At 43.3% G+C, this 24,733-nt stretch overlaps 1 protein-coding gene across 1 annotated transcript in view; it reads left to right on the top strand.

Annotated features, from left to right (window-relative positions):
- Window positions 1-24,733, top strand: part of DAPK1 (death associated protein kinase 1) — a 521,159-nt gene that overhangs the window by 449,723 nt on the left and 46,703 nt on the right. Inside the window, exons 21-22 of the mRNA XM_069228171.1 lie at window positions 17,907-18,095; window positions 19,151-19,348. Coding sequence (XP_069084272.1) covers window positions 17,907-18,095; window positions 19,151-19,348 — 387 coding nt within the window. The remainder of the gene's footprint in view (window positions 1-17,906; window positions 18,096-19,150; window positions 19,349-24,733) is intronic.

Genomic DNA, 24,733 nt, shown 5'->3' with positions numbered 1-24,733 from the left:
GATAATTGAATTAATTCTGAATCCAGATTGTTATCCCTGCAGCACATGATTTATAGACTCGTTGATGAAAAATACAGACTAGAAGATGATGAGAAGAATGCAAGTGATGAGGGTACAGCAGTATCAGTGTGGCTTTATATCAAGCTGTAATACGATGAGGAACTTGAGAACATTATCTCACCTAATAAGAGAACCTGAAGATGGCCTAACGAGAGGCTCCATTGTATCACTGGATGCAGGAAGAGTACCGTTGAATTCTTGCTTGAAAGATTGAAATATATGAACACTAGTGGAACATCAGAAAATTGATTAGATTACCATATGCAAAACCATATACACAAATCAGTGCAGACGGAAAATACTCAGAGATCCAGAGAATAATAGAGACGAGCTTCGGACTGCACTGCCCCTGGTCCCCGGAATAATTTATCTTAGTCAGTGAGCTTTTAACAGAAAGATCAGGAAGGAGCTGACAGACTCAGGAAAAGCAAGCAAAATGTCTGCTGGTGGCAGTAATTGCAGATCATGTTGGAAATTGTAGAGCAGTACAGGTGGGTCACAGAGCATAAAGTACTTTGGAGAGAATTCTAGCTGACTTACAGGGTGATAATCCTTGAACCCCAAAAACCTTTACATACCATGGAGTCAGGATATACCACTCACTAACGGACCGCTTTAATAGCTGTAATGAGATTACTGGGAGGACTAAAATCCTTGGAGTTGTACATTGATGTGAATTCATATGTGAGGTTGACAAGATGACTAGATCTGATAGGAGGGGGCGCGAGGAGTAGAGCTGTGGAATGGGTGACCTAACTCCCGTGTGACGAAGTGCTGCGAGTTCTGGCCGATGCATTATTTTGCAGGAGTTGACACTACAGTGACATTGCTTGCTCTTCTGCACAACTAGCTCAGCTGCTCAAAGGCCAGACCTTTCAGTGGAAACCGCTGAGTTAAAATGAAGTGCACAGGTGAGATATTTATTCCCCACACAGCTCAGGCAAGAAGGCATATAGGAAAATGTGCTGGTGTGAAGCAGGGGGAAGAAACTCAATTTTCCGTTGGCAAAACAAGATGGCGCCTGGCTCACTCTGCATGTAGCACATATGAGTGGCTAGGTGCATGTCAGATGTCAGGACCCGGAAGACGTGAACAACGAGAACCGTTAACGATCACACAAATGAGAGATGCCTACAGGACAGCAGATTGGCAATTTTCAAAAATAGGTTGGCATGGGAGGGATTCCTAGATGGTTCAAACAGCATATCCTCGAAATGAAACAAATTAAAAATAGGAGTTTAACTAGTCATATACTTTATACAGTGTTAGCGAAGTGTGTTCCCCGCCCGCCCCAAAAAGGCGAAGCATTGCTGGAACTGGATTTGAGGAATGAATTGACTGATTCAGGTTGGAACAGTACATTTATATTTTAAGACATCGTCACATACAGTTTGTTATTCCACGTCAAACACATTTAACCTCATGGGGGTTAAAAGACTGGATTCTTTAGCACATGAGAAAAGGTTGTGTGGTTTCGTGCACTTTAGATTTTTCTTATGATACTCTTAAAATATGTGGGTGGAGATGCTGGGGGAATCCCCCAGTTTTTTCTGGGTATCAGTAATGTGATTCATACATGAGCAAAAACGTACAACCATAGTTTTCCCCTATTTCTTATCTGGGAAAAGCCATCCCTCATGGATTGGCCAAGGGATAGAGTCAGCATCCTCTCTTCTCGTTATCTCCTTTCCATAAGTGCCCCACTCCGGGCTCAGGCTGTGGAGAAGCGGGGAGGCTGCTGGTTCAGTGAGCCAGCTCCATCTGTGCAAGCGTGTGATATGACGGGCTTCTTCGGTGACAAGACTACCTAACTCCTTTGAAAACCACTTACCTCACTCTGAGCCTTTTGACAATCCCGCAAATGACACAAGGCCGAAACAAAAAAGGCAGCTGATCAGATTTCGTCTTTGTCAACTTGCTATTCCTCTTTGAACCTAATTATTTATTGGATGAATAAATAATTAAATCCAGAGTTTGTAAAGTGTGACAAATCACCCGTGAGTGTGTCAAGGCTCTGAAATGTAGGCACGGGGAGGTTAAGTGATTTGCCCAGAATCAGTGGATGTTCAGCGGACGCCGAGACTCAAACCTGGTACCCCCAGTTTCGAAGTTTGCAGCTCAGGCCATTACGCCACATCCTCCCGCTGATGTGTAGACCGTTCAGCCGAATTCTATACATTCTATTTCAGCTCTGCTAGGCGCAACCCTTTGGGTCTTTTTCACACTGATTACTGATTCTTCACTAGACAACCCACTCTGCTGCATTAACAGGGCCAACATTTTCCTATCTATGTTTTTGGTTCCTGCCCTAGCATTTGTTCCTGCTCCAGCCCACCCAGAGGGGCCTGTTAACCTTGAAGGTTGAGCCACTCGGCTTCAAGGCCACCTTTGTGCAAGAAGGTAAAAGTGGTGGTCTTGATACTGACAGGGACACTGACGATGCTGGTACCACTCAAGTGGCCATAAGGGCATGCATCGCGCACAGAAATACTCCTCTGTTCTCAAACGGCTTTGAGCATTGTCCATTCAATCCCTGGCTCCCAAATTATTTACCGATTTTGGTGGGTTCTGAAAAGAGACAGGCTCGTAATTTTCGGATGCCTTTCTTCCAAATGTCTATAGCCCTCAGGAAGAGATTTGAGACACCGGTCTGTTTTCCTTTTCTCTGCACGGGGGAGGCTGTTTCCCTAATTTAGCGGGCTATGGACGTTTTGAAAGGGTGTGCCCGTAATGGTAGTGTATGCAGAAAATGGTCCTTTCTAGCACTTGAGGCCTTCTGCATAGGGGTGATTTCTCAGGTGAACCTGCCTTAGGGGTTCCAGCATCGTCACCTTGGAGAGCTCTGGGATCTGTTGCTAGAGTGCGGGTTCAGCCCTGTATCTGTTTATTCATCTATTAAACCATCTCCAAGGTGGTGACCCAAACTCCAGGTGCTTTCCATCTGCAGTCACAAGTCCAAGTCAGGACAGACTCATCTGAGTACGGGTGTGGGGTCACCTCCGCCAGTGTCTGTCCATATGAGGCTTATGGGACAGATCGGATTCATACCTCTAAGTAGACTTGTTACAATTGAGGATGAACGTTATAATCTTGAAGCCTTCCTCCTGGTGGTCTGGTTCAATGTGGTGAAGGTATATGCAGTCAGAATTCTTACCCATGTTCTATATCGTTATTTAGAGCCACGGGGTAGTCAGTCATCACAGTGGTGTTGGGCATTTCCAGGTTACGTTTCTTTCTGATTCCTCATCTTATAGGGGTATTTAATGTCAAGGGCGACAGCCTTAGCTTATGACTTCACTAAAATAGGAACTGCATCAGATGTTCACAACTCGCTGTCTTAGAGACACAAGAGATCTTTGTAAGATGCACCTGAACAAAAAATGGTAAGGCTTTGTTTCCAGGATGGGCTAGAGTCCAGATCCATTGCGTACAGTCTCTTGCATGACTGGTTGGGGACCTCTCTGTAGGCCTTTACTCCGACTCACCTGGTCCCCGGTGTCTTTCATGAAAATCAAAGCCTGTCCCATGGAGATGGAGATTGACTGCGAGTGCAGTAAAGATGACTGATTTGTTGAGCTCACGCAAAGCTGACGTTTCCCTCAACCTGTCTTTAAGAGATATTCCACTATAAACCCATGCTAGACTCCTCAAACAATAGGCAAAGTGACAGGGCAGCCTCAGAGATAATTATTGGAGGACAAAAAGAAAAAACAGCGCTTGAGAAGACAGAGCACTGAGAAGTCAACCAGCGCTGCTGTGCCTCACAGGAAGGAGATGGAGAGAGACGCCATGTGATGTTGAGGCAGACCTGCAGGACCATGACACCATGGATCCAGAGCTGGCACCAGCACATTGAAAGGCATGATGAATCTGCAGGAAGCATTGCCTGAATGGTGCCTCTGCTTCTGCTGACCCCTAATAGTGAGGAAAGCCTTTAAGGAGCCTTTGGCAGAGTGACAGTACATTTCATTCAAAGCGGGTGACGATGCTTTTAAATTTTGGATGTTTTTATGTTATAGTACTGGAGATGCCTGAACCATCATAGTGACATTTTCCCACATTGATATGGGGAAATTCCATGCACCTAGCCATCTACATGTCCCCTTAAACTGTACACATACACTTGTGTATGACAATATATCATATCCTATCATATCCGTGTGCTCATTAGACTTGCGGTGTATTCTGGAAATTAAATGTGGCCTGCATGCTCTGACCACACAAAGCGGCTGGTTTAGTATGGCTACCACCCAGGCCAATAGTCCAAACAAGACCTTTTAAAGCCATTTCTTAAATGTGTTTAATTGTGGACGATCAGTTCCTTTACACAACTCCCATGGCCCTTGTTCTGCTGCACCTTTTCATTAATGGCACGTGGATAGTGATGAGTAAATAATTAGGAAGCACTAACCAAAAACCTCAAATAGACCTAAAATATTTTGTCCATGCACCTCCAACATACTCTCAGCAGACTTTGCTAGATCCTTTCCATATGACACACTGCTGATGTCAGCAATGCTCTCATGGTATCCTGTTATTGGCCATCTACCTGCTGGTCACTAGTGAGAGCACCCTTGAAACGTATATGTCTAGATCTGAGGCCTCAATGTCTACTCTTTTCAGAGGTAATGGGTGGCAGGTACAAAGTGTAGCCCCGTCCCTCAGTCGAAATGGTGGTGGTTACGTTAGTATCTTTAATACCTGGATTGAAGAGCAATAAGCCATCACCAGGTAAGTTGGAATCGCACCTAATTAAATCACGAAGGAGATACTTTTGCTGTGCTAAGACCTTGCCTCTTTAAATACCTGTCTGTTCACTACTGACAAAAGATGGAAACAGTGCAGATACCACTGGTGGCTACTGCTGATTGAATACAAGACATTTGGAACTTCCAGAGAAAAGTTACTGACCTTGAAGACTGGAGTAGGAGAGATAACGTGTGTTTTCATTAAGTCTGGAAAGTAAGAAGTAATGGACATGCTTCTTGACACGCTTTCTGCCTGATATCCTCATTGCCTCCATCCCCCAAATTCTGCGTTCACTTTGCATAACATATTTTTTGGTGCCTTTCCACGTTACTTTCTGTCCTTGTCAGTGGGTGAGATGTGGTGTTTGCTGTGCTTTCGTACAACCCTTTTGTTATACTTAGTCATTTTGTAAGAAGGATTGTGAGCCCTCTTGAATTTTCTGCTCTTCCCCATCTGTCTCTTATACACCAGTCACCCCCCTTTCCTTCTTTCTCAGATAGCAAACACACCCCTATGACCAGCAGAATTCCTCTAAACATCCTATCACTAAAAATAAATGGCCTCACTAGCTACATCAATAAAAAAAGAGCTTCAATACCTAGCTACTAAATCACCAAATATTGTCAAGATACTTAAAAAACATCTCACTATCAAAGAATTCCAAAAACGTAAACAAGATTCAGTGGGAACAGTTGTGTAGTTTTCTACTTCCACCAACGCCCCTTCAGATATTGAATTCCCTATTGGAAATTGCAATAGGAAAAGTGGTGTTGCCATAGTCATTCACAAAACCCTCCATATCCAACTAGTGAAAGTGTGTTCGGATCCTACTGGAAGGTGGTTCTTTGCGAAATTCAAGTCACAGGATTATACATTCGATCCTACTGGTCACAGGATATTACATTCATGGTCGGATTGACCTGTGCTCCCAGCGTGGTCGCAAGTCTGGATTGTTTACTTCGTTGACTAAGCTGCTGAACGAATCCAGGGCTTTCAGAGTTGTCATTGGAGGGGACTGGAATCCAGCTACAGACTGCATACTGGACAGATCTGACAAACTCTTCCATACAAGAAGTGGAAACGGGTGAAAGCCGCAAGATCTAATGTCTGACGATGCCCTTTTTGATCCTGAGAGGCTGAGAAGTCCACGTGATCACGAATATACTTTCCTGTGTGTGATCACTGGAGCAAGCACAAGAGTACGTATTTGACTACAAGAAAGTCATTACCTCAACTGTCACACTGCTCTATCCTGGAAGGATGTATATCTGACCTCTCATCTATACTCCTAAAACTTCACATGGGCCTAGTAATGGCAGTGGTTAAATCGTGGACGATGACTATCATTAAACATGGGCGGTCTGAAGAGAAAAGACTGCAATGACAACTTCAGGCCAAATACTTAGACTTGGATGAAAATTCATCTAGCTAGACACTCTGGGCTATGGCAAAGAACATGGCCTTGGAGAAACGGAAAGCCCTGGAATGTTCTAGATTCCTCACCCTCCACTACAACAAGAAGCCTTCAGATCCCCTCATCATGCAGCTCGAAAAGCAAAATATGAATCGAATTTGTTATTCACATCAAAAGTGGAATAAGTTCTGTCTAAACATAAAAGGTGAAATTCTGAGCAGGGCAAGAAGGCTCAAAGACTACTACCATTACAAATAAACCAACAGCCACGCCTGCCATTCCAAATGAGAAACGATTGACTGCCTACCAAGCATGAATTGCAAAGGAATTTGCTTCTTTGCCGTTTGATCTGTATGTATTAGAGGCAGAAACTATTATTTCTGCCTTTCCTCTCAGCTGGAGCGCGAGATACAGCAGATGAAATCAAGGACATCAGTACCTATTGGCAAGGCTCCCGAAGAGGATAGATTGCCTGTTGAACTATATATTTTCAAAGTTGAAAAAAAAATATTCCCCTATTTTATGCAGTCTTTAAGGACCACAGAAGTCTTCTCCATTTATAATCGAGCAAGGCTACAATCACCTTACTATTTAAACCTGGCAAAGAGCCTTTCTATTTACTAGTTACGTGCTGAAATCACTAATAAATTAAATCATTAAACTAAGGGGTAATGTGCTGGGGACCTCTTGAAAAGCATCCTTCCTGCACTCATCCACAGGTCACACATTGGTTTTGAACCTGGCAAGTCATCAAAGAGCAATTTCTGGACTCTCCATCACCTCTGTGGCATATTCCTAATGAAGGGGGCACTAGCCTGTAATACTCAGAGGATACTAGGCCTGAACTTAATCTCAAAGGGCAAAAGGTTGCATCAGGAGTTTTAATAAAGCAGGGCATGTCGGACAAATCATACGTGGTAACAAATATGGTGATGTCTGTTATATAACATTTTCTGATTCTGATAACCAAAAGAAGGCAGTGGTGGAGAACAAGTCACAGAACCCTTCATCCGCAGGCATTGTTGCCAAAGGCACCATTTACTTCAAACAAACATTGGCATTTCCATTTTCTTTCCCTTACACAGTCTTGCTATACACTGATATCAGACAGGGATGACTTCAAATGTGAGTCGGATCTTTGAGAGGCACAAAAGCTGGTGGAGCATGTAGCAGCATTGTAGATGAAGTTTACGCAGAACAAAATATATAGTGGCTACAGATTTACAGTCTGGAATCAGATGACAAGATAAAGTTGCATTAGTGATGGCCGAGTTGCTCCTAGTTTGTTCAGTCTGTTTTATTCCCAACGTATTGGTAACTGGGTATCTAGACATGGCACTGACAAGTGCTTCTTAAAGTAGTTGAATTCAGTATTTTTTGCTGCTCTCTTTTTTTTTTTTAACTTCACAAGGCCATTTCAACAGAGAATATGCTCACTATACATGATCATACATAACCATAATATGTGTATGTCTTTCACACAAAAATTGAGAAGTAGAATGTGGTGTAATTGTCAAAGGTGCCAACTTTGAAGCTGGCTTAATATCCTTTCACACTAGCAAATCACTTAAATCGGCTAATATCCATTGCTGCAAACTCTTTAAGCATAGCATTACCTTGTGCCATCCACAAAAATACCATCAAAGCCAACCTGGAATAAATAAAAGCCACCCCTGACATGCTTTCACTCTTATTAATTCGTCAGAGGGATGCAGCTTTGTCCAGACACAAGAGAGCTCCCAGTATATGTCAAAGAAATACCCTTTCAGGCTTAGAATGACACATAGATTATGCAAAAAAATAAGTAGGGAACTGTGGGTAGTTCCCAAGTTTTAGGGTAGAGCAGCTCCTTTATATGGAACACTCCAACATCACCGACACTCTAAAACTGCTAACATCAAAAGTCTGTATTTCTAGCAGAGTTTTAAGCACAGTTTTAGCATAATGCCATGCACTCCAAACTGCTGGCAGAAGCACACACACAATAGAGGGTGGGCAGGTAGTGTGGGGAAAGCAGACAATGAAGGGTGGGGGCGGGGAGAGAGAAGTACAGGAGCAACAGAGGGTGGGCAATAGGGGCTGAGGCAAGCACACAGAAAACAAAGTGTGGTCAGGAAGTGGTGAGTGAAGGACTTAAACAATGGAGTGTGGGTGGCAAGAGAATAGGGGTGCAGAAATAGAGGAGCAAGACAGTTGGAAAACACATGCATTCTAGTAGAGTACTTAAAAGTCAGCACCTGAAAAAGCAAGCAGTTAAAGGGGCATAGTAGTGCATCCATGCTCCCTGGGAGGGACAGGCAAAAGAGACAGCAAAGCCTACAAAGGCAAGCAAATGAGAGCAACAATGAAGACAAGCGATGGGTAGTAATGGGTGTGTTCCAGCCCGACTGTAAGATAACAAAATGTCTTGCAACAAAAAGTGCGTGAGGCAAGATCTAGAAATACATTTGTGCACTCAAACTTGATTGCCTTTGCCTTAAAAAAACAAAAGCAACACCACAATTGTATTGAGCCTATATAGACCTAAAATATGCCTTTAGCATAAGAAATGGATGTTTGCTCTTTCATTTTTACATAGCTTAGTATGCAAAAGCCAGATCGTTTTTGGAGAGATCTAGCATTATTATATGAAGGAACTTGGGCTTCTGTTCATATTGGAAATGTTGGGATTCTGATCAAAGGAATTCTGACTTATGGAGGTGGCAAACTGCATATTTGCATCCCTCCTTTTTTGTCTGTTGATTTCTGACCTCCGTGATGCTTTATTGAAAGCGAATATTCCCCCGAAATGTGGTGCAATTCACATCTACAGTATCTTCAACCGCAAACATATGCTGTGGCTTAGTGACACCATAAGGAGACTACAGAGACTGTTTAGTGAACTGCCTAGAATTGCCATCTAGCAGTATTTTCTCACAGTTAACTTTCAGAAAACGCAAGATCATGACGTTTTGTACGTGAAACAGAAAATTCCGATGGTACCTAAAGGGCAAACCAGTACAACTAGTGAGCACAACACTTGGGTCTTAGGCTGATGAAAGACAGAACTAATGACCTGTGCTAACAACTAAAAGTGCCATGTCAAACATTATAACAGAGGGGTTAAAATACAGTAGTCATCTTGGGTATTGCTCACTGCGCCCCCATTTACTGGCATTCAGTTCAAATATCTGGGCCTTCCTACAGTATTGGTCCGCTATTTGGGCTCAGAGCAATACATGGTTAGATGTGGTCGAAGAATCACTCTTACACAAGGTCACTGAATTGTGCAACTCCATAGCTGTCCAGACCATGCAGGCTGAACTTGCCCTTTTCTGTGCCAAGCATGTGTACTCTGGTGTACCATCCGGTAACAAAGAGGGAAGGGAGCGCCCTGCCTCACATCCCAGCACTCAGTTAGCTCAGATGCATTATGTTGAATACACTGCACCATTGTTGATGCAGCCAGTACTGTGTATAATTATCCTTCCTCAACGGAGAGTAACAGGTTGTTGAGGAAATGCTGCTCATTGTCTTCTCCTTCTCGGGTCGCTGTACCACTCACAGAGAGCATGTGCATCAGCCAGAGCTCATCAGCTCAAGGGAGATTTATCAAACACAGGGGGGAAGGAGCACCTTCACTCTCTACTGAAGGGTAAACATTCTGAAACATCCTAGAGATGCAAGGCACTGGCTGCACCAACGGTGGTGAAGGCTAAAGACTCTTACAGATGTAGGTGGACCGAGAACGGCATTAACCACAATTCACCTGTGTGTACTGCACTGTGACGCAACGTGTGCTCCCTTCATTGTGAGGGAAGAAATTATGTGGGACTAGAAAGGGCCAAACCAGCAAGAGAAGGCATGAGGGTAGCAGAGAGAGAGGGAGATGGAAAGAAAGGAGAGGAAGAGGAGCTGTGGATGTCAGAGGGAAGGAATCGAAGAGCCAGTGAAGCTGTTACATGGTTCCTACTAATTTAGTGAGACTGTGGATTTGATCAACAAAACTTCATAATACAGGGATTAAGGGCCTGATTTAGATGGACGGGTTACTCCCTCACAACAGGGACGGATATCCGGTTCATCGAAATCTAAATCAGACCCTAAGATTCTTTCCATCATTAGTAAGCGTTTACGGCTAGCTCGCAGTGCCACCTCTAAACTTATGAACCTCCAGAGTTATAGATGCTGTCTGCAACCTCGAACATGACCACGCCTATTCACAAAGAACTTGTATATACTGATCTAACCCCTTTGTATGTCAGGTTTCCTGTCCCAAGGTTTCACAAAGAGACAATAATTCATTTTCAAAGGTTTATTGAAAAGTTCTAATACTTGTAATTGAACATGAACTGCAATTGATAGATGAGACATCATTGTTAATTCAACAATGTTGATTTTTCCTAAAGTTACTCATATCCATCACTAGTATCCTTACACTACCGAGAGCATTGTGGGAGTACCTGTATGCCAGACCCAGTTGGAGCGATGTAACATAAGTTGATGTTATGTCTCAGGAAGCCGGCCTTGGTGCATTAACAAATGCCTGCCATCTCAGTGTGCAACTCTACACACCTCTGTCTGCACATCTGTCTTCCTGTGTATCAGGGCCTGAGCTTTCTGCAACATCCATGATAACTCCTGCTTGAGGTGCCTCTCACCTGAATTCCGAATGGACGTTATTTAAGTAATAAAACACCGGCCTTATCTTATTCAGCGAGCGATGCAGAAAAGCAACTATACTTAGTCTTGGTAAAAAGAGACATCTCCAACGAACACAAAACAAAGCACGGTCATAGTGTGTGTCCCTTAAACTAACAGTGCAGACTACAGAAGAACGTCTAACTATAATAAATGTGTGTGTTGGATTTTGTTATTTTAGTGAAAAACATTTTGAAACCACCATTTTGGAAAGATGCTAAGTTAGAAAGGAAAACTAAAATGGAGGCAAAATGTAATCTCTTTAACAAGACAAGGCTAGATGCTTCACAAGCAGTGAGAGCTGTGCTGTGTTGAATACAGCATGCAGGGCAGAGTTGGCTGTAAGAGGGGTAAAATAAAAACTTGAAAGAGGGAGGCGAGAATAGGAGAGGTAGGTGTGAGATGGTGAGAACCAGCATCAAAAGTGGTGGATAGGTGACTATAAAAGGGGCAGAACCAGCAAGAGAGGTAAGAGAATGCAGAGAGAGTGAGTGGGTGGAGGAAGGCACGGAGGATAGAAGTGGAAGCATGAGGCAGGAACATCTAAGAAAAAGTAGAGAGGAAGTGGAGCGGTGGGTGTAAGTGGTACAGAACCAGCATGAGAAGGGAAGAGCCTTGGCAGAGTGGTAGACGCAGAAGAAGAGGGGAAAGAAGAAGTAGAGGTAAAAGGATCAGAACCAAGTAGAAAGGATAAGCCTCTGGCACAGATGGGAGATAAAGTGTTTAGCATGGAGGGGAGAGATGAATGTAAGAGGCAGAACAAGCAAGAGAATGAGAGATGCTAGAAAGAAATTAGAGGTACAGAGTAGAGTGAAAGCAAGATTGATGTACGGTGGTAGATATGCAATAAGAGAACATAGATGAACAGGCTGCAGGAGATTGAAAGTTAAGATGTAAGATGGGCAGAATCATCAGCAGGGTGTTATTACCAGTCAGACAGTAACGTGACAAAGGAAAATTAAATTGTGTATTAACATAAACCTGTGTGTTTTATCACTGTGGATCCTCTGATCACGTGCAGATCTATTTAAAAGCAATATTGCATCTAGGATTGACTTAAATACATACTGATTAATCAACTTCCTTAATGCAACATGGTACCTCCATTTTTTGTTGCCTGTCATTCTAAAATCCCTGAAAAAGAAGTCAAAGGCCAAACTTCCTTTGTTAGAAGTTGTTCACTTGTAGCCCGTGTTCCGGTTTGCTCCTGCACACTCCCTTGGACGGAAGTAGCTCTTCCTTCTGTGTTAGATCATTTATGCCTGACCCATGATTAAGGCAGGAGAGCGGCCCTGGTATTAGTAGATCTTTGTGTTGCTTTGTGCACCCGGTGCTTGTTAATCTTTTCTGCCTGAGAGGTCACAAACAACCTGCCTCACCACATTTCAGCCATGTTCTCTCACTTTTGGAATCCCTCACAGATTTTCTCTTATTATTATGCTGCTTCCACTTTATCTTATCCTAGTAAATTCATTCATATGCTTGTTTGGGTTCTCTCTGGTGTCTTCTGCAGATTATACCAAAAGCAGTTTTTTCTTCAGCGGTGACCTGGGCTCTGCACAAGAGAGATTTTGGTCTTAGATCATAGCACTTGCCTGCTGAATGAAGTTCGATTAAAACAGAATAGTAACAGAGCCGAGGCCCTTATCTTTATAGGGCTACTTAAGATATGGTTTTCTCTTAGGTGAACAGTGAAGCAGAGCCGATCACCCTCCCCAGCTTAGTCAGCAAAAAAAAAATCTTGGATCATTTCCAACCATCTTATCTCCTCTTTTGCGGGTGTTTGCAGAATCACCCATTTCCCCCCCCCTCACTGTCATAAAACTGTTTTGAATGTAATCCTTTTTGCGGCTAGATGATGTAAACTCTTGTGATTTCTGCTTTTCCCACTCACGGCCTTCAAATCATTCAAAACACTGCTGCCTGCATCACCTGATGGCTGCTCCTTGCTCTGCCATCACTTGTCGCCTTCTACTGGCCATTTGGCTTAGTGTTGCCCACGGACTACCCTCAGAGCACTGGGTATTTATCATTGTGCACTGCATCTCTTTCCTTACCATTGTATTATTTCCAATATTTCTTCCAGAACCGTATGATATATAACAGCCAACCTCCCGCGTCTTCCCAAAATTAGGAGAACCTTTAGGGGGCTGATCCTTCTCTCTGGCTGTAAAGCACTGCAGCTGTCTTCCCCTAAGCTCTGGTGTGACCAGTCTTTTGCCCTACTAGGAAAGGCTAAAGCTTGGTGTTTCTCACGGTAGTGTCATCTCCACCTCACATTTGGTTATCCCTGAGTTGAGACCAATGCGAGTGCCCCAGGGTGATTTACGGTGCTTCATTTGTCACCAGTTGTCCAAGAAACTTGAATCAGAACCAGGAATGCCACAAATGCTAGGTAAACGTGTTTAATATAGCCTTACAGCCCAGTGCTGAGATCTATGCCAGTTGTTAAAGGCTCTGAACCAGAGTTGTAGGCCTGAGCCGGAGGCGAAGTCCTGAAACGAGGGTGATGGCCTTCAGCAACCGGTATAGCCCGAGGTAGAAGGGATGTAAGGCTATTAGAGCACTCAATCCAGTCTAACAATTTAGATTGTTCTAAATCAAAAAGGAAGAAACATGAAGACAAGCTTTGGAATGTTGGAGCTCCGGTCTTACAACAGGCATAATAAGCCCAGAGCCACTCCATTTTCTTCAATAGAGCTCTCACCATCCCAACTTTCTAATGCATCATATACCATTTGTTCTGCTAAAATTCCTTGAAGGATAACTCTAAAAGTCCTGTAAAAGTTGTTAATCCCTGTTATGCTGGGACCAATAGAGCGGCTGAGTGTGCTTTAAATGCGCAACTTACCTAATTGTTCGAAGATCACTCCCTGCATGGTACCACTGCAGTGATGAGACCACTCATGAGGAATTTTGAGCCTGCCTCTTGATTTTGCTCCACTTTAAGATTTGAAGTATTAGCCTCCTCCCTCTTCCACATGCGCTGCATATACAAACTGTACTAACTGCACAGTGACGAGCAACCTAGCGCCTTGTAATGTGTGCTCTTATAAGAGATGGGGCAAGATGTCTCCAAAGCGAATCATTATGTTCTGCAAACTCTAAAGTGTAGCTCGTTTTTGTTCAACATGTATGCTTGTCGCATTTATTAACTATTTCTCGTCATTGCTATCTTTATGTTTTTGCTGTTCGCTTTGGATTCATTTTGTGATTGGTCATTAATGCGAAATGGCTCGTATCTGTCTGCCTCGAGCAACGCCAGTACGACGGTGCTGCCCCTGAGACGTCTTAATGTCGACTCGATAGTACGATGCAAAGAAACGGGCCGATTCAGAAACTGCAGTAGTAGTTTTGTGCCAGAAGGTGGCAGTACGTAACCAAGAACGGGTTAAAAGTTTCCAATTTCATCCTGTTACTGCTGTTCTAGTAGACTTCCAACCACGTGATTTGCAACGCTAAGCATGGCTCACTAGAGGCTCTACATATTACTGTATTTCGAGTTATTCTCGCCACTCATTAACAGCACATTACAGAGTGCAGGCGCTCCGAGGCTCTTGCAGTAACCTTTCGCCTATACCGCAGTGTCTTAGCCCCAATCGGAGTCGTTCCTCTGTTAGTCAGCTCATGCTAACATAGTTATGCAATTATGTTCCCTGGAGGGAGACCAACTCTGGAGAGGTAGCACAGGGTGTCTAACGCTCGCTATGAGATTGGTTTGTAACCTATCTTTCTACGTAGAGACATGTACAGCGCCACCATTCACCGCGAAATAAGTTCCATGGTGCTTAGCTGTCAAAGCTTGAAAAAAGGCAGAACCAGGCGCAGTGAGCTCCAAAGCAAGGAACAGGTCCCTTTACCCCTAAGAACCCGGGGAACTGTATTCCGCTGGGAGGCACCAAGAAGTCTTAAAAGTCCTAACAATATGAGCTACTCGGTTGAACCTAGGAAGAACTTGGCAGCTTGGAGAGGCTGAAGGGCGGGAGTGACTAGTCCTGTTGTCGGTTACATTTAAGATTTAAGACTACAAAGCCGTAGAAACCGAGATCAAACATTTTGGGGGCCAAACACAGGGCTTTAATTATGTCGAATGCCCAAAAGAGAGCTCACTTCCTCGAATCCTACAGGTCCAACTCAACTTTAGTCCTTCATGGGTCAGTAAAGCCCGGACTATTAAATAAGAGGTTGACTCAGAATAGATTGAGCTAGTAAGTGCTGTTTAAAAGCAAGATGACGCACTGGAGAGATGTAAACTTTAATCTCGCCAACAGGCCTGCTCATTGCATCCGATGATCTGGGAGGGCCCGGACCAGGAGGCGAGCCTTTTAATGTGTGCATTGGTAGAACCCCCATACAAAAGCATTAAATGCAGTTCACACCGAATTGACCTTCATGCTGGAGAACTCCATGCCAAAAACAAACACGAAGGTTAATGCACATGTTCAAGTGACGAGCAGGTGTGAGTTAGAGCCGTCCCTGTAAGACGAGTGAGGGTGTTTGGGGCCTAGTACATCACAGTCCACCCATGCCGGGGAGACATAAAAGTTGACAAGTTTCTAATGGACCAAATGGATAGCACGTCAGGTTCTCGACACCTGCTATAGTTGAAAAGAGTACGTTTTAGTTGGTACTTGTTGGTTTGAGGTATTTCATTCATGTAACCAGAAGAACGTACTTGTCTTTTCTTCCTGTTGCTTGCATTTCAAAGTACAGGCACCCATTTGCCTTGATTGGGGTGAGTAGAAGCCATTACTTAACTGGTCAATTGGAAGTTCAGCCAGAGTCATGCAGTCATTGTTTTGTAGAGGACGCAGATGCCAAGAAGGCTTGCATGCTTTATCAGACTCACTATATAACCTGCACAACCATTTTTGAACTCCTGCTGGGAAGTGAAAAGGTTTTTAAGGCACGTGATCGGGTATGCAAAATGACCTATGTTGTGTAGGCAGTCACCGGAGGGTCATTCCGCATCTGTGAGGGCAGAACTGAGAAGTCCATACTGAGAGGTCTTCTTGTTCCTAGTGTGGTAAAGCCTTTAAATGTAGCCTACATGTTCTGCAGTGCTGTACTTTTTGCCTGAAGATAGATTTATTACCATCATCAAGATCCAAATAGGTAATGCACATCACTGTGAGTTGAATATTTTGCTGAACTTGGAGTCGGTGTATGGTAAAACGTGTTAGTAAGAAATGATCCTTAAATAAACATATTTTTTAAGTGCACGTTCACTAATGGGTTTCTCGTCACTATATTGTTTGTTATATGGCCCAGGCAAAATTTTCTGTGGCACTCATGCAAAATATTTTGCTGCATAGGGCTGTTTAGAGGAGAAAATGTCTCATGGGAGACAAATTCGAGCAGAACATTTGAGGCAAGCGGTATTTAAACCTCAAAAAAAATCCTCTTGCTGGTGTCTGGAGTGACTTTTGAATGCAAGGTCTGCCTTTGCATTACATTTTTACTCAGCATACCCCCAGAGTTCATTGTGTATGTCTTGTGAACGATTTCACTTAACTTTCTTGACATTTTCCATAATTTCAGGATGGGGAATATGAGATTTTGCACACCTTAGTTAACCAACTTTCTAGTGCTCATTATATTCACCGCTGAAGGCATTGTGTATGGAGGCCAAGGAAGGCAGATAGGGTTGGTAACCTGTAGAGATGGGCGAGCCAACAAAGGAACAGGGAGAGACGATCCAGAGTTAAGCCGGGGTCTAGCACAAATTTTAAAGACCTTGCACAAGCCAAGCCCTGAAAAGATGTGCTATATGAATCACACAACAATCATCACGTAAGATATGCTAAAGTCTCTTCAAAATACAAATAAGTGTGTTCACATGTGGAAGCTTTGACACTAATAGGATGCATTGTATCAATGCACTGAGACATACTTATTGAAAGTGGTAGTTATATACAACTGGTATTCTGAACTCACATAGTTGAAACTGTTTTTATGCATGATAATGAAGAAAAAAGTGTTTTGGTGAGATAAAGTATTTGCCTATGATCACACAATTTACGCAGGGAAACCTATTTATCCAGGTTTTCTGGTTCCACTTTGTCAAAATAGCCAGTAAATACGTATCTGTCATTCCTTATGTTAAGCTTTTTTTTATTTTTTTATTACCTCAGTGCATTTTTCTGTAGTTTCTAAATATACCATAAACTCGACCTGAAGGCCAAACACTTTACATTAGCACCAGTTACAAGACACAAGGTCACATGGAATTGTTTATAGGTATGGGAAGATTAAGTGATTTGCCCAGAAGCACAGTATGTTTGACCAATACTCAAACCTGGTTCCCCAGTTCTACAGTCGGCAGCTTCTGACCCTAAGGCCACATCCTGAGTAGAAGGAGTGAGGGAGGGAGGCAGGCAGATCCATGTGGAAGCTAGGCTCGCTATGGGCTTGAGGCTCCAACTGACCCTGACCCTGAGCCAGGGCCAAGCTTCAGGCTCGAGCCTCCCTCAAGATTGCTGTGGCTGGCCCACCTCTCACAACCTAGCGGTAGGAGATTTTCCACAACACATAACGTGTCCTTCGTTGCACAGATGTATGTTGCTCACTCTTACCTTTGGAAAAAAACCATGGGAGTAACCTTGAAATTGAGGTGGTCTCACAAGATGCTGCGTCCCTTGGCAGGCTTCTGTTGCATCAGTGCCTTTGTTACTCCATTCTCTTGATCTCTTCTAACCAGCATCAGAAAGTCTCTGACATCTGTGCCCAATGCAGTGTTGTTCTTTGTCCTGCCACTTTTGATGCTCTTCTCTGCCTTCTTGGGATGTGGAATAAAGCACATGACAGAGATCTGTGCAGAAGATATGCTTTAGAATATTTCACCTATGGATATATTTCTGTGCTGTGTAAGAGTAAATACGACTGCCTTTTGCCATGAGAAAGGCAGGAGGTTTAAGCTGCAGTGAGTTTTTGTCTACAGTGATCCAGTGGTGGATCACAATTGCACGCTTTATTTATTGCGTTTTTCCGCTGTTTTCTACAGTTTCCGTCAGCATCTCCAATCTGTACCCAGGCTGTGAGAATGTCAGTGTGAGAAGTCGGAGTATGATGTTTGAGCCAGGCCTGACCAAGGGCGTTCTGGAGGTCTTCGTCTCACCGTCCCACCATTCCCACTGCTCTGCCGACGACCAGTCCACCAAAGCCATCGACATCCAGAACGCAAACCTCAATGGTATACATGATCTTTCTGTTTGGTATGAAGATTAAATACTTGTTTGGGATGGGCAGGAAATCGTGAGTAATACTCCTGTTTTAAACTTGGTATGTTTTTTAATTGAGTCTTACAAATCATCATAACCGCCTATGTTTAGAAAATACATCTAAGGTGTGGTCAAGAACCTGTTATTAATCCCTTTCTGTGCGTAGTCCCTAGAGTGGCTGCAGGATAGCCAGACTTCAAGACTTGACCAGGAACATCTTCTTTCCCCTTCCCACCCACATCTTTGGCTACCTTGTGAGAGGTAAACAGTTAAAAGTAAAGACTTGAGTCCACACCAACACATACATTCATCAGCGTAAACTCAAGCATTAATACTGAGTCAAAAATGTAGTTGTGGTTAAACTCTCCCTCACACCCAATTAACACACAGTGCAAGCCATCTCCTTAAAATGGCAGTCTAGACTAAGTCAAGAAATGTCCCCTGAATGCCACGTATCAAAAAGGAAAGGCAGCCAAATGACTCAATGTTGATTTTTAAAAAACTCTAAATATTAAAACTCACCATATGGATTTTATCTTCTGCCATCCAGTTACAGCAACATTGAAAAATCTTGTGCGTGACTTTTGAAATGCTAATGATAGCGGAGTTTCTTCCGTAATAAAAAAGATCTTTTATCCTATCATATTCTTCCCCACTCTCCATAAACTTGCCGTTCCCAAAACCATTTGGACAGAAAGGAGCAACAGACAATTCTCTGCTTAGGCAACGTAACTCTGGAATTTGTTACCTAGCGACATTAAAGTGAAACACTTCATAATTTCTTTCAAGAAGACCTTCACCAAATAAGACTGAGCAAGCTGAAGGATGTCCCTAGAGTGCCTTGCCTTAGCGGTTACGGTAATACAAATCCCAAGACAATACACCACTAGGGACTAACACCCATTTTACCCTGGGCTGACGCTTTCAAGTAGTGCATGCAGTCTTTTCATGTGTCTGAAACGCTCTTTCCTAACCATTTCTAACACCTGGTTATGTAGCTGACTTTTTTTTTCTTTTAATTTTTCAGGTATTGGTGATTTCAGTGTCTGGGAATTCTCTGGAAATCCAGCCTTCTTCTGCTGCTATGATTATTTTGCTGCGAACGATCCTACTGCTATTCACGCTGTGGTGTTCAGTCTGGAGGAACCGTATGAGACTCAGATAAACCAAGTCATCTTTTGGCTCAATTTTCTGAAGTCTCTTGTTCCAGTGGAAGATCCTATAGGTAGGTGTTGCAGGTGTATAATTGTCTTTCGTTAACACTCGTATGTGTATAACCAATTACATCCTTTCCCGCTCCTTGATCTCCATTGACTTAGGCATTTTCAAACCTTGCCCACGTCCTGCTGATAGTAACTTTGTTGTCCATAGTTACCCTCTCTCCAGGGTCCTGTTTCGTAGAAGTGTTCACAGACCAGGAAGTAAAAACTTAAGTCCCGTCTTCTGCTGCATCTTTTTAACGTTCTCGCAGTCTGCATTTTTAGGTGATAGCTCCAGTTGCCTTGGCCACAGTTACGTTGTCCTTCACCTTCCCTTTGGTCTTCCTTTTCTGAAAAAAAAACTTACCAGTCAGAGGAGGTGGAGCAATTGTGTTTAATTATAAACCACAATGTTTGCCACAGGCCCAGAAAAATCTCCCTGTTCAACCAGATATTTATTTGACATACTTGCTTGGCAGAAGAAAGGTTGCTCTCTAATCTTGTCACTTCAAGAGAGGGGCTTGAATTCCTAGGTTTTGTGTGAGTATGTGGTCCCTTCTTTGTAAACTAATTTCAGGCTTTACTTTGCCATGTAGGTGTGGTGACTACTGTTTCCTCACCCCGGCTGCATTGTGGCACTAGTCTATACTGAGCTTTCTAAAGAGTTCAGTGAGTTCTCAACGTGGCCACTCAGAGGGTCAGGAGGCACTGGCTTCCTCAAGAGCCAGATATGAGGCTTTGTCTGACCCCACCCACCATATCTCCAGACTTCAGCGTTTATCCCTCCCTGGTCTCCCAGTCATTTGGAGGTCATCGCAAGTGGCCTGCTGGTCACCAGTGCTTCAACAAAAAGTGTAACATTAGGTCTGGTTGCTCACTGATTCATTCACTGCAGGGTTCTGCATTGACTTCACTGTCACTGGTCCAAGCCCTAGCAGGCCCATCCAGCCTTTCATCCTTCTAATAATGGTAACATGAATAAGATTGAGTTGGCTAACAATAAAGATCTGTTATGTGTCAGTAGCTCCAAGAAACCCGTGGAGTGGTGTGTGCACCACAACAGATCTTTTCACCTTGTTGGGGGCACAAATATGACATTTCAGTAGATCCAGGAAGTGAAACAAAACTTAATTTTTCTTCCAGTCATTTTCTGCAGGCCCAACACAGTATTGTAGAGTCTAAGGTTTGAGAGCCCACTCCCATCAGGACCGGTCAGGGCATTCGTCCAGTTTGGCTTTTTTTCTCAGTGGGCAGCAGGATAGAGGGCTACCACAGTGCTTAATTTGAGCCGGTGGCCCTGGGCACTTATTTTTGGGGACCAGCACTCATTTTTCTGCCTCAGACGTTAACCGAGAACCAGAGGGAAAAAAAGCACACAAGGGAGGAATAGTAATACGGAAAAAACGGCACAAATGTAGAAATGAACCTGCAAGAGAGGCAAAGGGGCAGGGAGTGTCTGGCAGTAAAGTAAAGAGGCACGACTTGGATTCAAAGCTAAACAATCTTGGCATTGGGTGGGCTGGGACGTAATTGTACCAGCCACAGGCTTCAGAGCAGAGCATTAGGCACGGGCGCTCATTCTTTCACAAAGTATGCATAGGCTTCTACCAGATCAGGATTGCCTGATATGACCTATTCACTTAAAGACCTCTGGCCACTTTTTGCCTCCAGCAGTGTTTAAACGTTTTTACCTAGGCCGAAGCTGAATACTTCAAAAGCTCTGCAGATTTAATAAATCACTTAAGAAATACATTTATCACCCAATCACCTCAAGCGTGGTGCATGTTATCTCGAAAACGATGTAATGTTCTATTACCGTTCTCTCCCCTGCAGTGAAACTGTAGCAAGCAATGCAATTATGAAACAATTCACACACGTTCAATACATTGTTAAAGTAACAATGCATGCTCATTACATCTCTGTTATATAGCGTGTGTGGCTATTTTCTTTTTACTTTCTGTGCTGTCCGTTAATTTTCTTTTTTAAGGTTGTTCACAGTCTAAAAATGAGCAATTTATGTTTTAAATGACCAGTGTATTTGAAAGAAGCTCCAGCTCTGACAACTTTGACTCCCGACGAAAACGCCATTTTGCTTTCACCCGCCCGTGGACTTGAGGCGACGTGTACGTATAGGTGCAGTCTGGCCCTTACCTGCTGCTGAAGCGTCACGACGCCGTTTTGGTAATAGCGCTCTTTATGAAACCGAGACAAAAAAAGCCCCACGCCGGAGTCTAGGATTTCCCTATCCGCAGAAGGTGCCCTGCTTGTGAGGACACAGGTGTTGGGATTGTTGTTACCTAGTTGCTTCCGGTTCAGACACGTGACGCGTGGCTCTGTTGTACTAGAGCAGTTATCTAATCAGCTGGAAAGTTTCTGACGCCGTTTTGTGACTGCAGAGCAGAAACCACGCTGTTGGCGCTGGCAAGAGGAACACATTGGCTGACGCTCCAAGAAGTGCAAATAGATTGCTTAATGTGCTTAGAGCTCGGGATTTTAGGAGCAGTGATCTCGGGTCAGCTGCTTGGGAATTGTGTGCCGATAAATGATACTTGAGTATGTTTTCCAATGGTCTCTCAAGCAGTGAAATATAAGAGGTTGTGGACAGGGGCGTAGGAGACAATAAATTTCTGGGGGGGACAGCCTTGGGGACTTTCAGTCAACCCTATACAAATCGCTCGTTGTTTACGAACTAAAATATACACAATCATATATATATTGGAAGTGAAATAGGGAGAAAGGAAGGCATGTTTTCACAGTCTGAAAGTATCTTTTGTTGTTATTTACATTCACAGAGTAATTAGCTCAAATGTGAAAATAACATGTTGATTAACCTTGCATCTTCATGCACCAAGCAAATAAAGGTAGGAGGGTAAAAAGGAAGAACATACCCTTTGCACCCCACACCCATCATGCCCTTCGCCTCATTCCAATTGGAACCGCACTGGAGATATCAAAAGCGATTACGTACAAGAGTTGTAAACTGTGCTCGGAAACCATAGTTCTAATAACACTTCTACTCCTGTCTGTGATCTTGGGCAGCTCAGCTCCACATCAGTCATAACTAGATACATTTCAACTGAAGACGCTCTTGGAGTTACAGGCTATATAAACATGAATTATCTAATCTCTGTATAAACTGCAGTCACTAATTTCTTTAGAATCTGCTGTTTGTGATGCACCAAGTCACTGCGTATAAAGAAAAGACATTCACTGATTATAAAGAAAAGACATCAGAAAATGACTGTTATAAGGTTATTACAGTCGAGTTCTGACATTACAATGCCTTCTGCCAGAGCTAGCAGCCAAGGTAAAAGGCAGATCAGGTCACTAAGCATAATTAATGCAGCTGTTTAAAGCAAAAAATTGAATGTTGCTTTTCTTTCTTCTGCTCTACTTTAAAAGCTTGGAATGACCGAAGCTTGGCACTAAGGTTTTAAGTGGTTTGTGGGAAAGTTGGTGGTGTGACCATGTATTATATGGGGTAAAATACCCCCTGCGTACATAAGGATATTGCGAGTCACCTTGAAGTTCATACCTTATGAACAAGCATTGGCAAAGCCAATAGGTCTCGCCTATGCAAGTTCTATTGCCTTTGCCAATGTGTTTTAGCCATGCTGTACACTAGTGAGACTACTGAACAGCATGGTTCAAAGTTAATGGCACAAAGGAGAATGATGTATCATCGACTGATGTGGCGTAGTGTCATGGAGTAAGTAGAGTGTCCTAGAATGGAGCAGTAAACTAACTTTAAAGGAACAGGGGTCCCTTGAATAAAATGCAACACCACTCCTGTAAACAATGATATTTAAGTAGAATGCAAATGGAATGTTTCATGCATTTATTCAATCAAAATATAAAAGATCAAATGTAGTGGGAAAACATCAACAGGGGAAATCGAGAAAGACTGGTATTCGGGCATTGTACACGTTACCTGGATGACCCAGGGTCACCAATTACAAGAAAAATGTAAAAAGTAACCTATATAGTACAGTGGTTTGGAGGAGACTGGCCTGGTTTAAAGTGGGTACCTATGGTACTTACACCTTATACCAGGTCCAGTTATCCCTTATTAGTGAAATGTAGGCAGCGTCTAGAAGCCAGGCTCTCTAGGGGTAGCTGTAGATGAGCAGCCAAGGCTTATCTAGGAGACATGCAAAGCGCATGCAATACCACTGTAGTCACATAGTACTCACACACATGAAAGAAAATATTAAGTGTTACAAAAATAAAGGTTCTTTATTTTGGTGACACAAATAACAAAAATGCAATAGAGACTGCATTGGTGTAAAGTGCAGTGATGTAGAGTGATGCAGAGTAGAGAAGAGTGGCGTAGAGTACAGTGGTGCAGAGTAGAATAGAGTTGCATAGAGTGCCGTGGCATAGAGTGGACTGCTGCAGAGTACATTATCATGGTGAAGAGTAGATTGTTGCAGAGTGGAGCATAGTGATGTAGAGTGCAGTAGGATAGAGCGGCGCAGAGCAGATTGGAGTGGCACAGGGTACATTGGCGTGGTGCAGGGTAGATTAGACTGGCATAGCATAGAGTGGAGTTGCATAGATTGCAGTGGCATAGAGGAGATAATTTCAAAGTAGAGTGAAGTGCTCTACAGTGGAGTGGTGTAGAGTAGATTAGAGTGCAGTGGTGCAGAAAAGAGTGCAGTGGGACAGAGTACAGTGGCATTGAGTGCAGTGGTGCAGAGTAGAGTGGTGTGGAGTTCAGTGGCAGAGTGCGCAATGTTGCAGATTAGAGGGTCGCAGAGTACAGTGGTGTATTGTACAGTGGCATAGAGTGCAGTGGCATAGAGTGCATTGGTTTTGAGTAAAGTGGTGAAGAATGCACTGGCAGAGTGCAGGGGTGTAGTGTACAATGGTTAGTGTAGAATAGCATAGATTGCAGTGGCGTAGTGTAGAGTGCTGCAGAGTAGAGTGGTGTAGAGTAGCACAGAATGGAGAAAAGTGGTGTAGGGTGCAGTGGCATAGGGTAGATTGTTTCAGAGTAGACTGAAGAAAAGATAGAGAAAGATAATATACTTCAATATGCTTAAGTATGTAATGATAACAACAACATAAATAATAACGCTAGGCATAACGGCCCAAAATGAAATATGGCTTTTCCCTGTTAGCCACGCTGTAATCAAGCCCTTCATTACCTAGATAACAAAACATTAAACATAAATGTTAGAAAAATATATCCTTCTAATAGCTAAATTGTTGTCTGAAAATGTAAAATCTGGGCTCAGTCTCGAGTTCACTGTTTCACCAACTGGTGTGATCTTAGCCAAATACAAATATTATGTTTCAGAGTCTCCTTTCTAGCCTGCAGGCATCAGGGTGAGTGGTATTCTGTTTCCTCTTTAGACCTTCCTCATTGTCTTGCAGCTCCTCTTGAAGGCGGCAGGTGATGCAGACAG

Source organism: Pleurodeles waltl, chromosome 1_1, assembly GCF_031143425.1.
Source record: "Pleurodeles waltl isolate 20211129_DDA chromosome 1_1, aPleWal1.hap1.20221129, whole genome shotgun sequence".
In the NCBI taxonomy this organism is placed as follows: Eukaryota; Metazoa; Chordata; class Amphibia; order Caudata; family Salamandridae; genus Pleurodeles; species Pleurodeles waltl.
The sequence above is the reverse complement of the archived record's forward strand: the minus strand, read 5'-3'. Positions and strand labels throughout refer to the sequence as shown.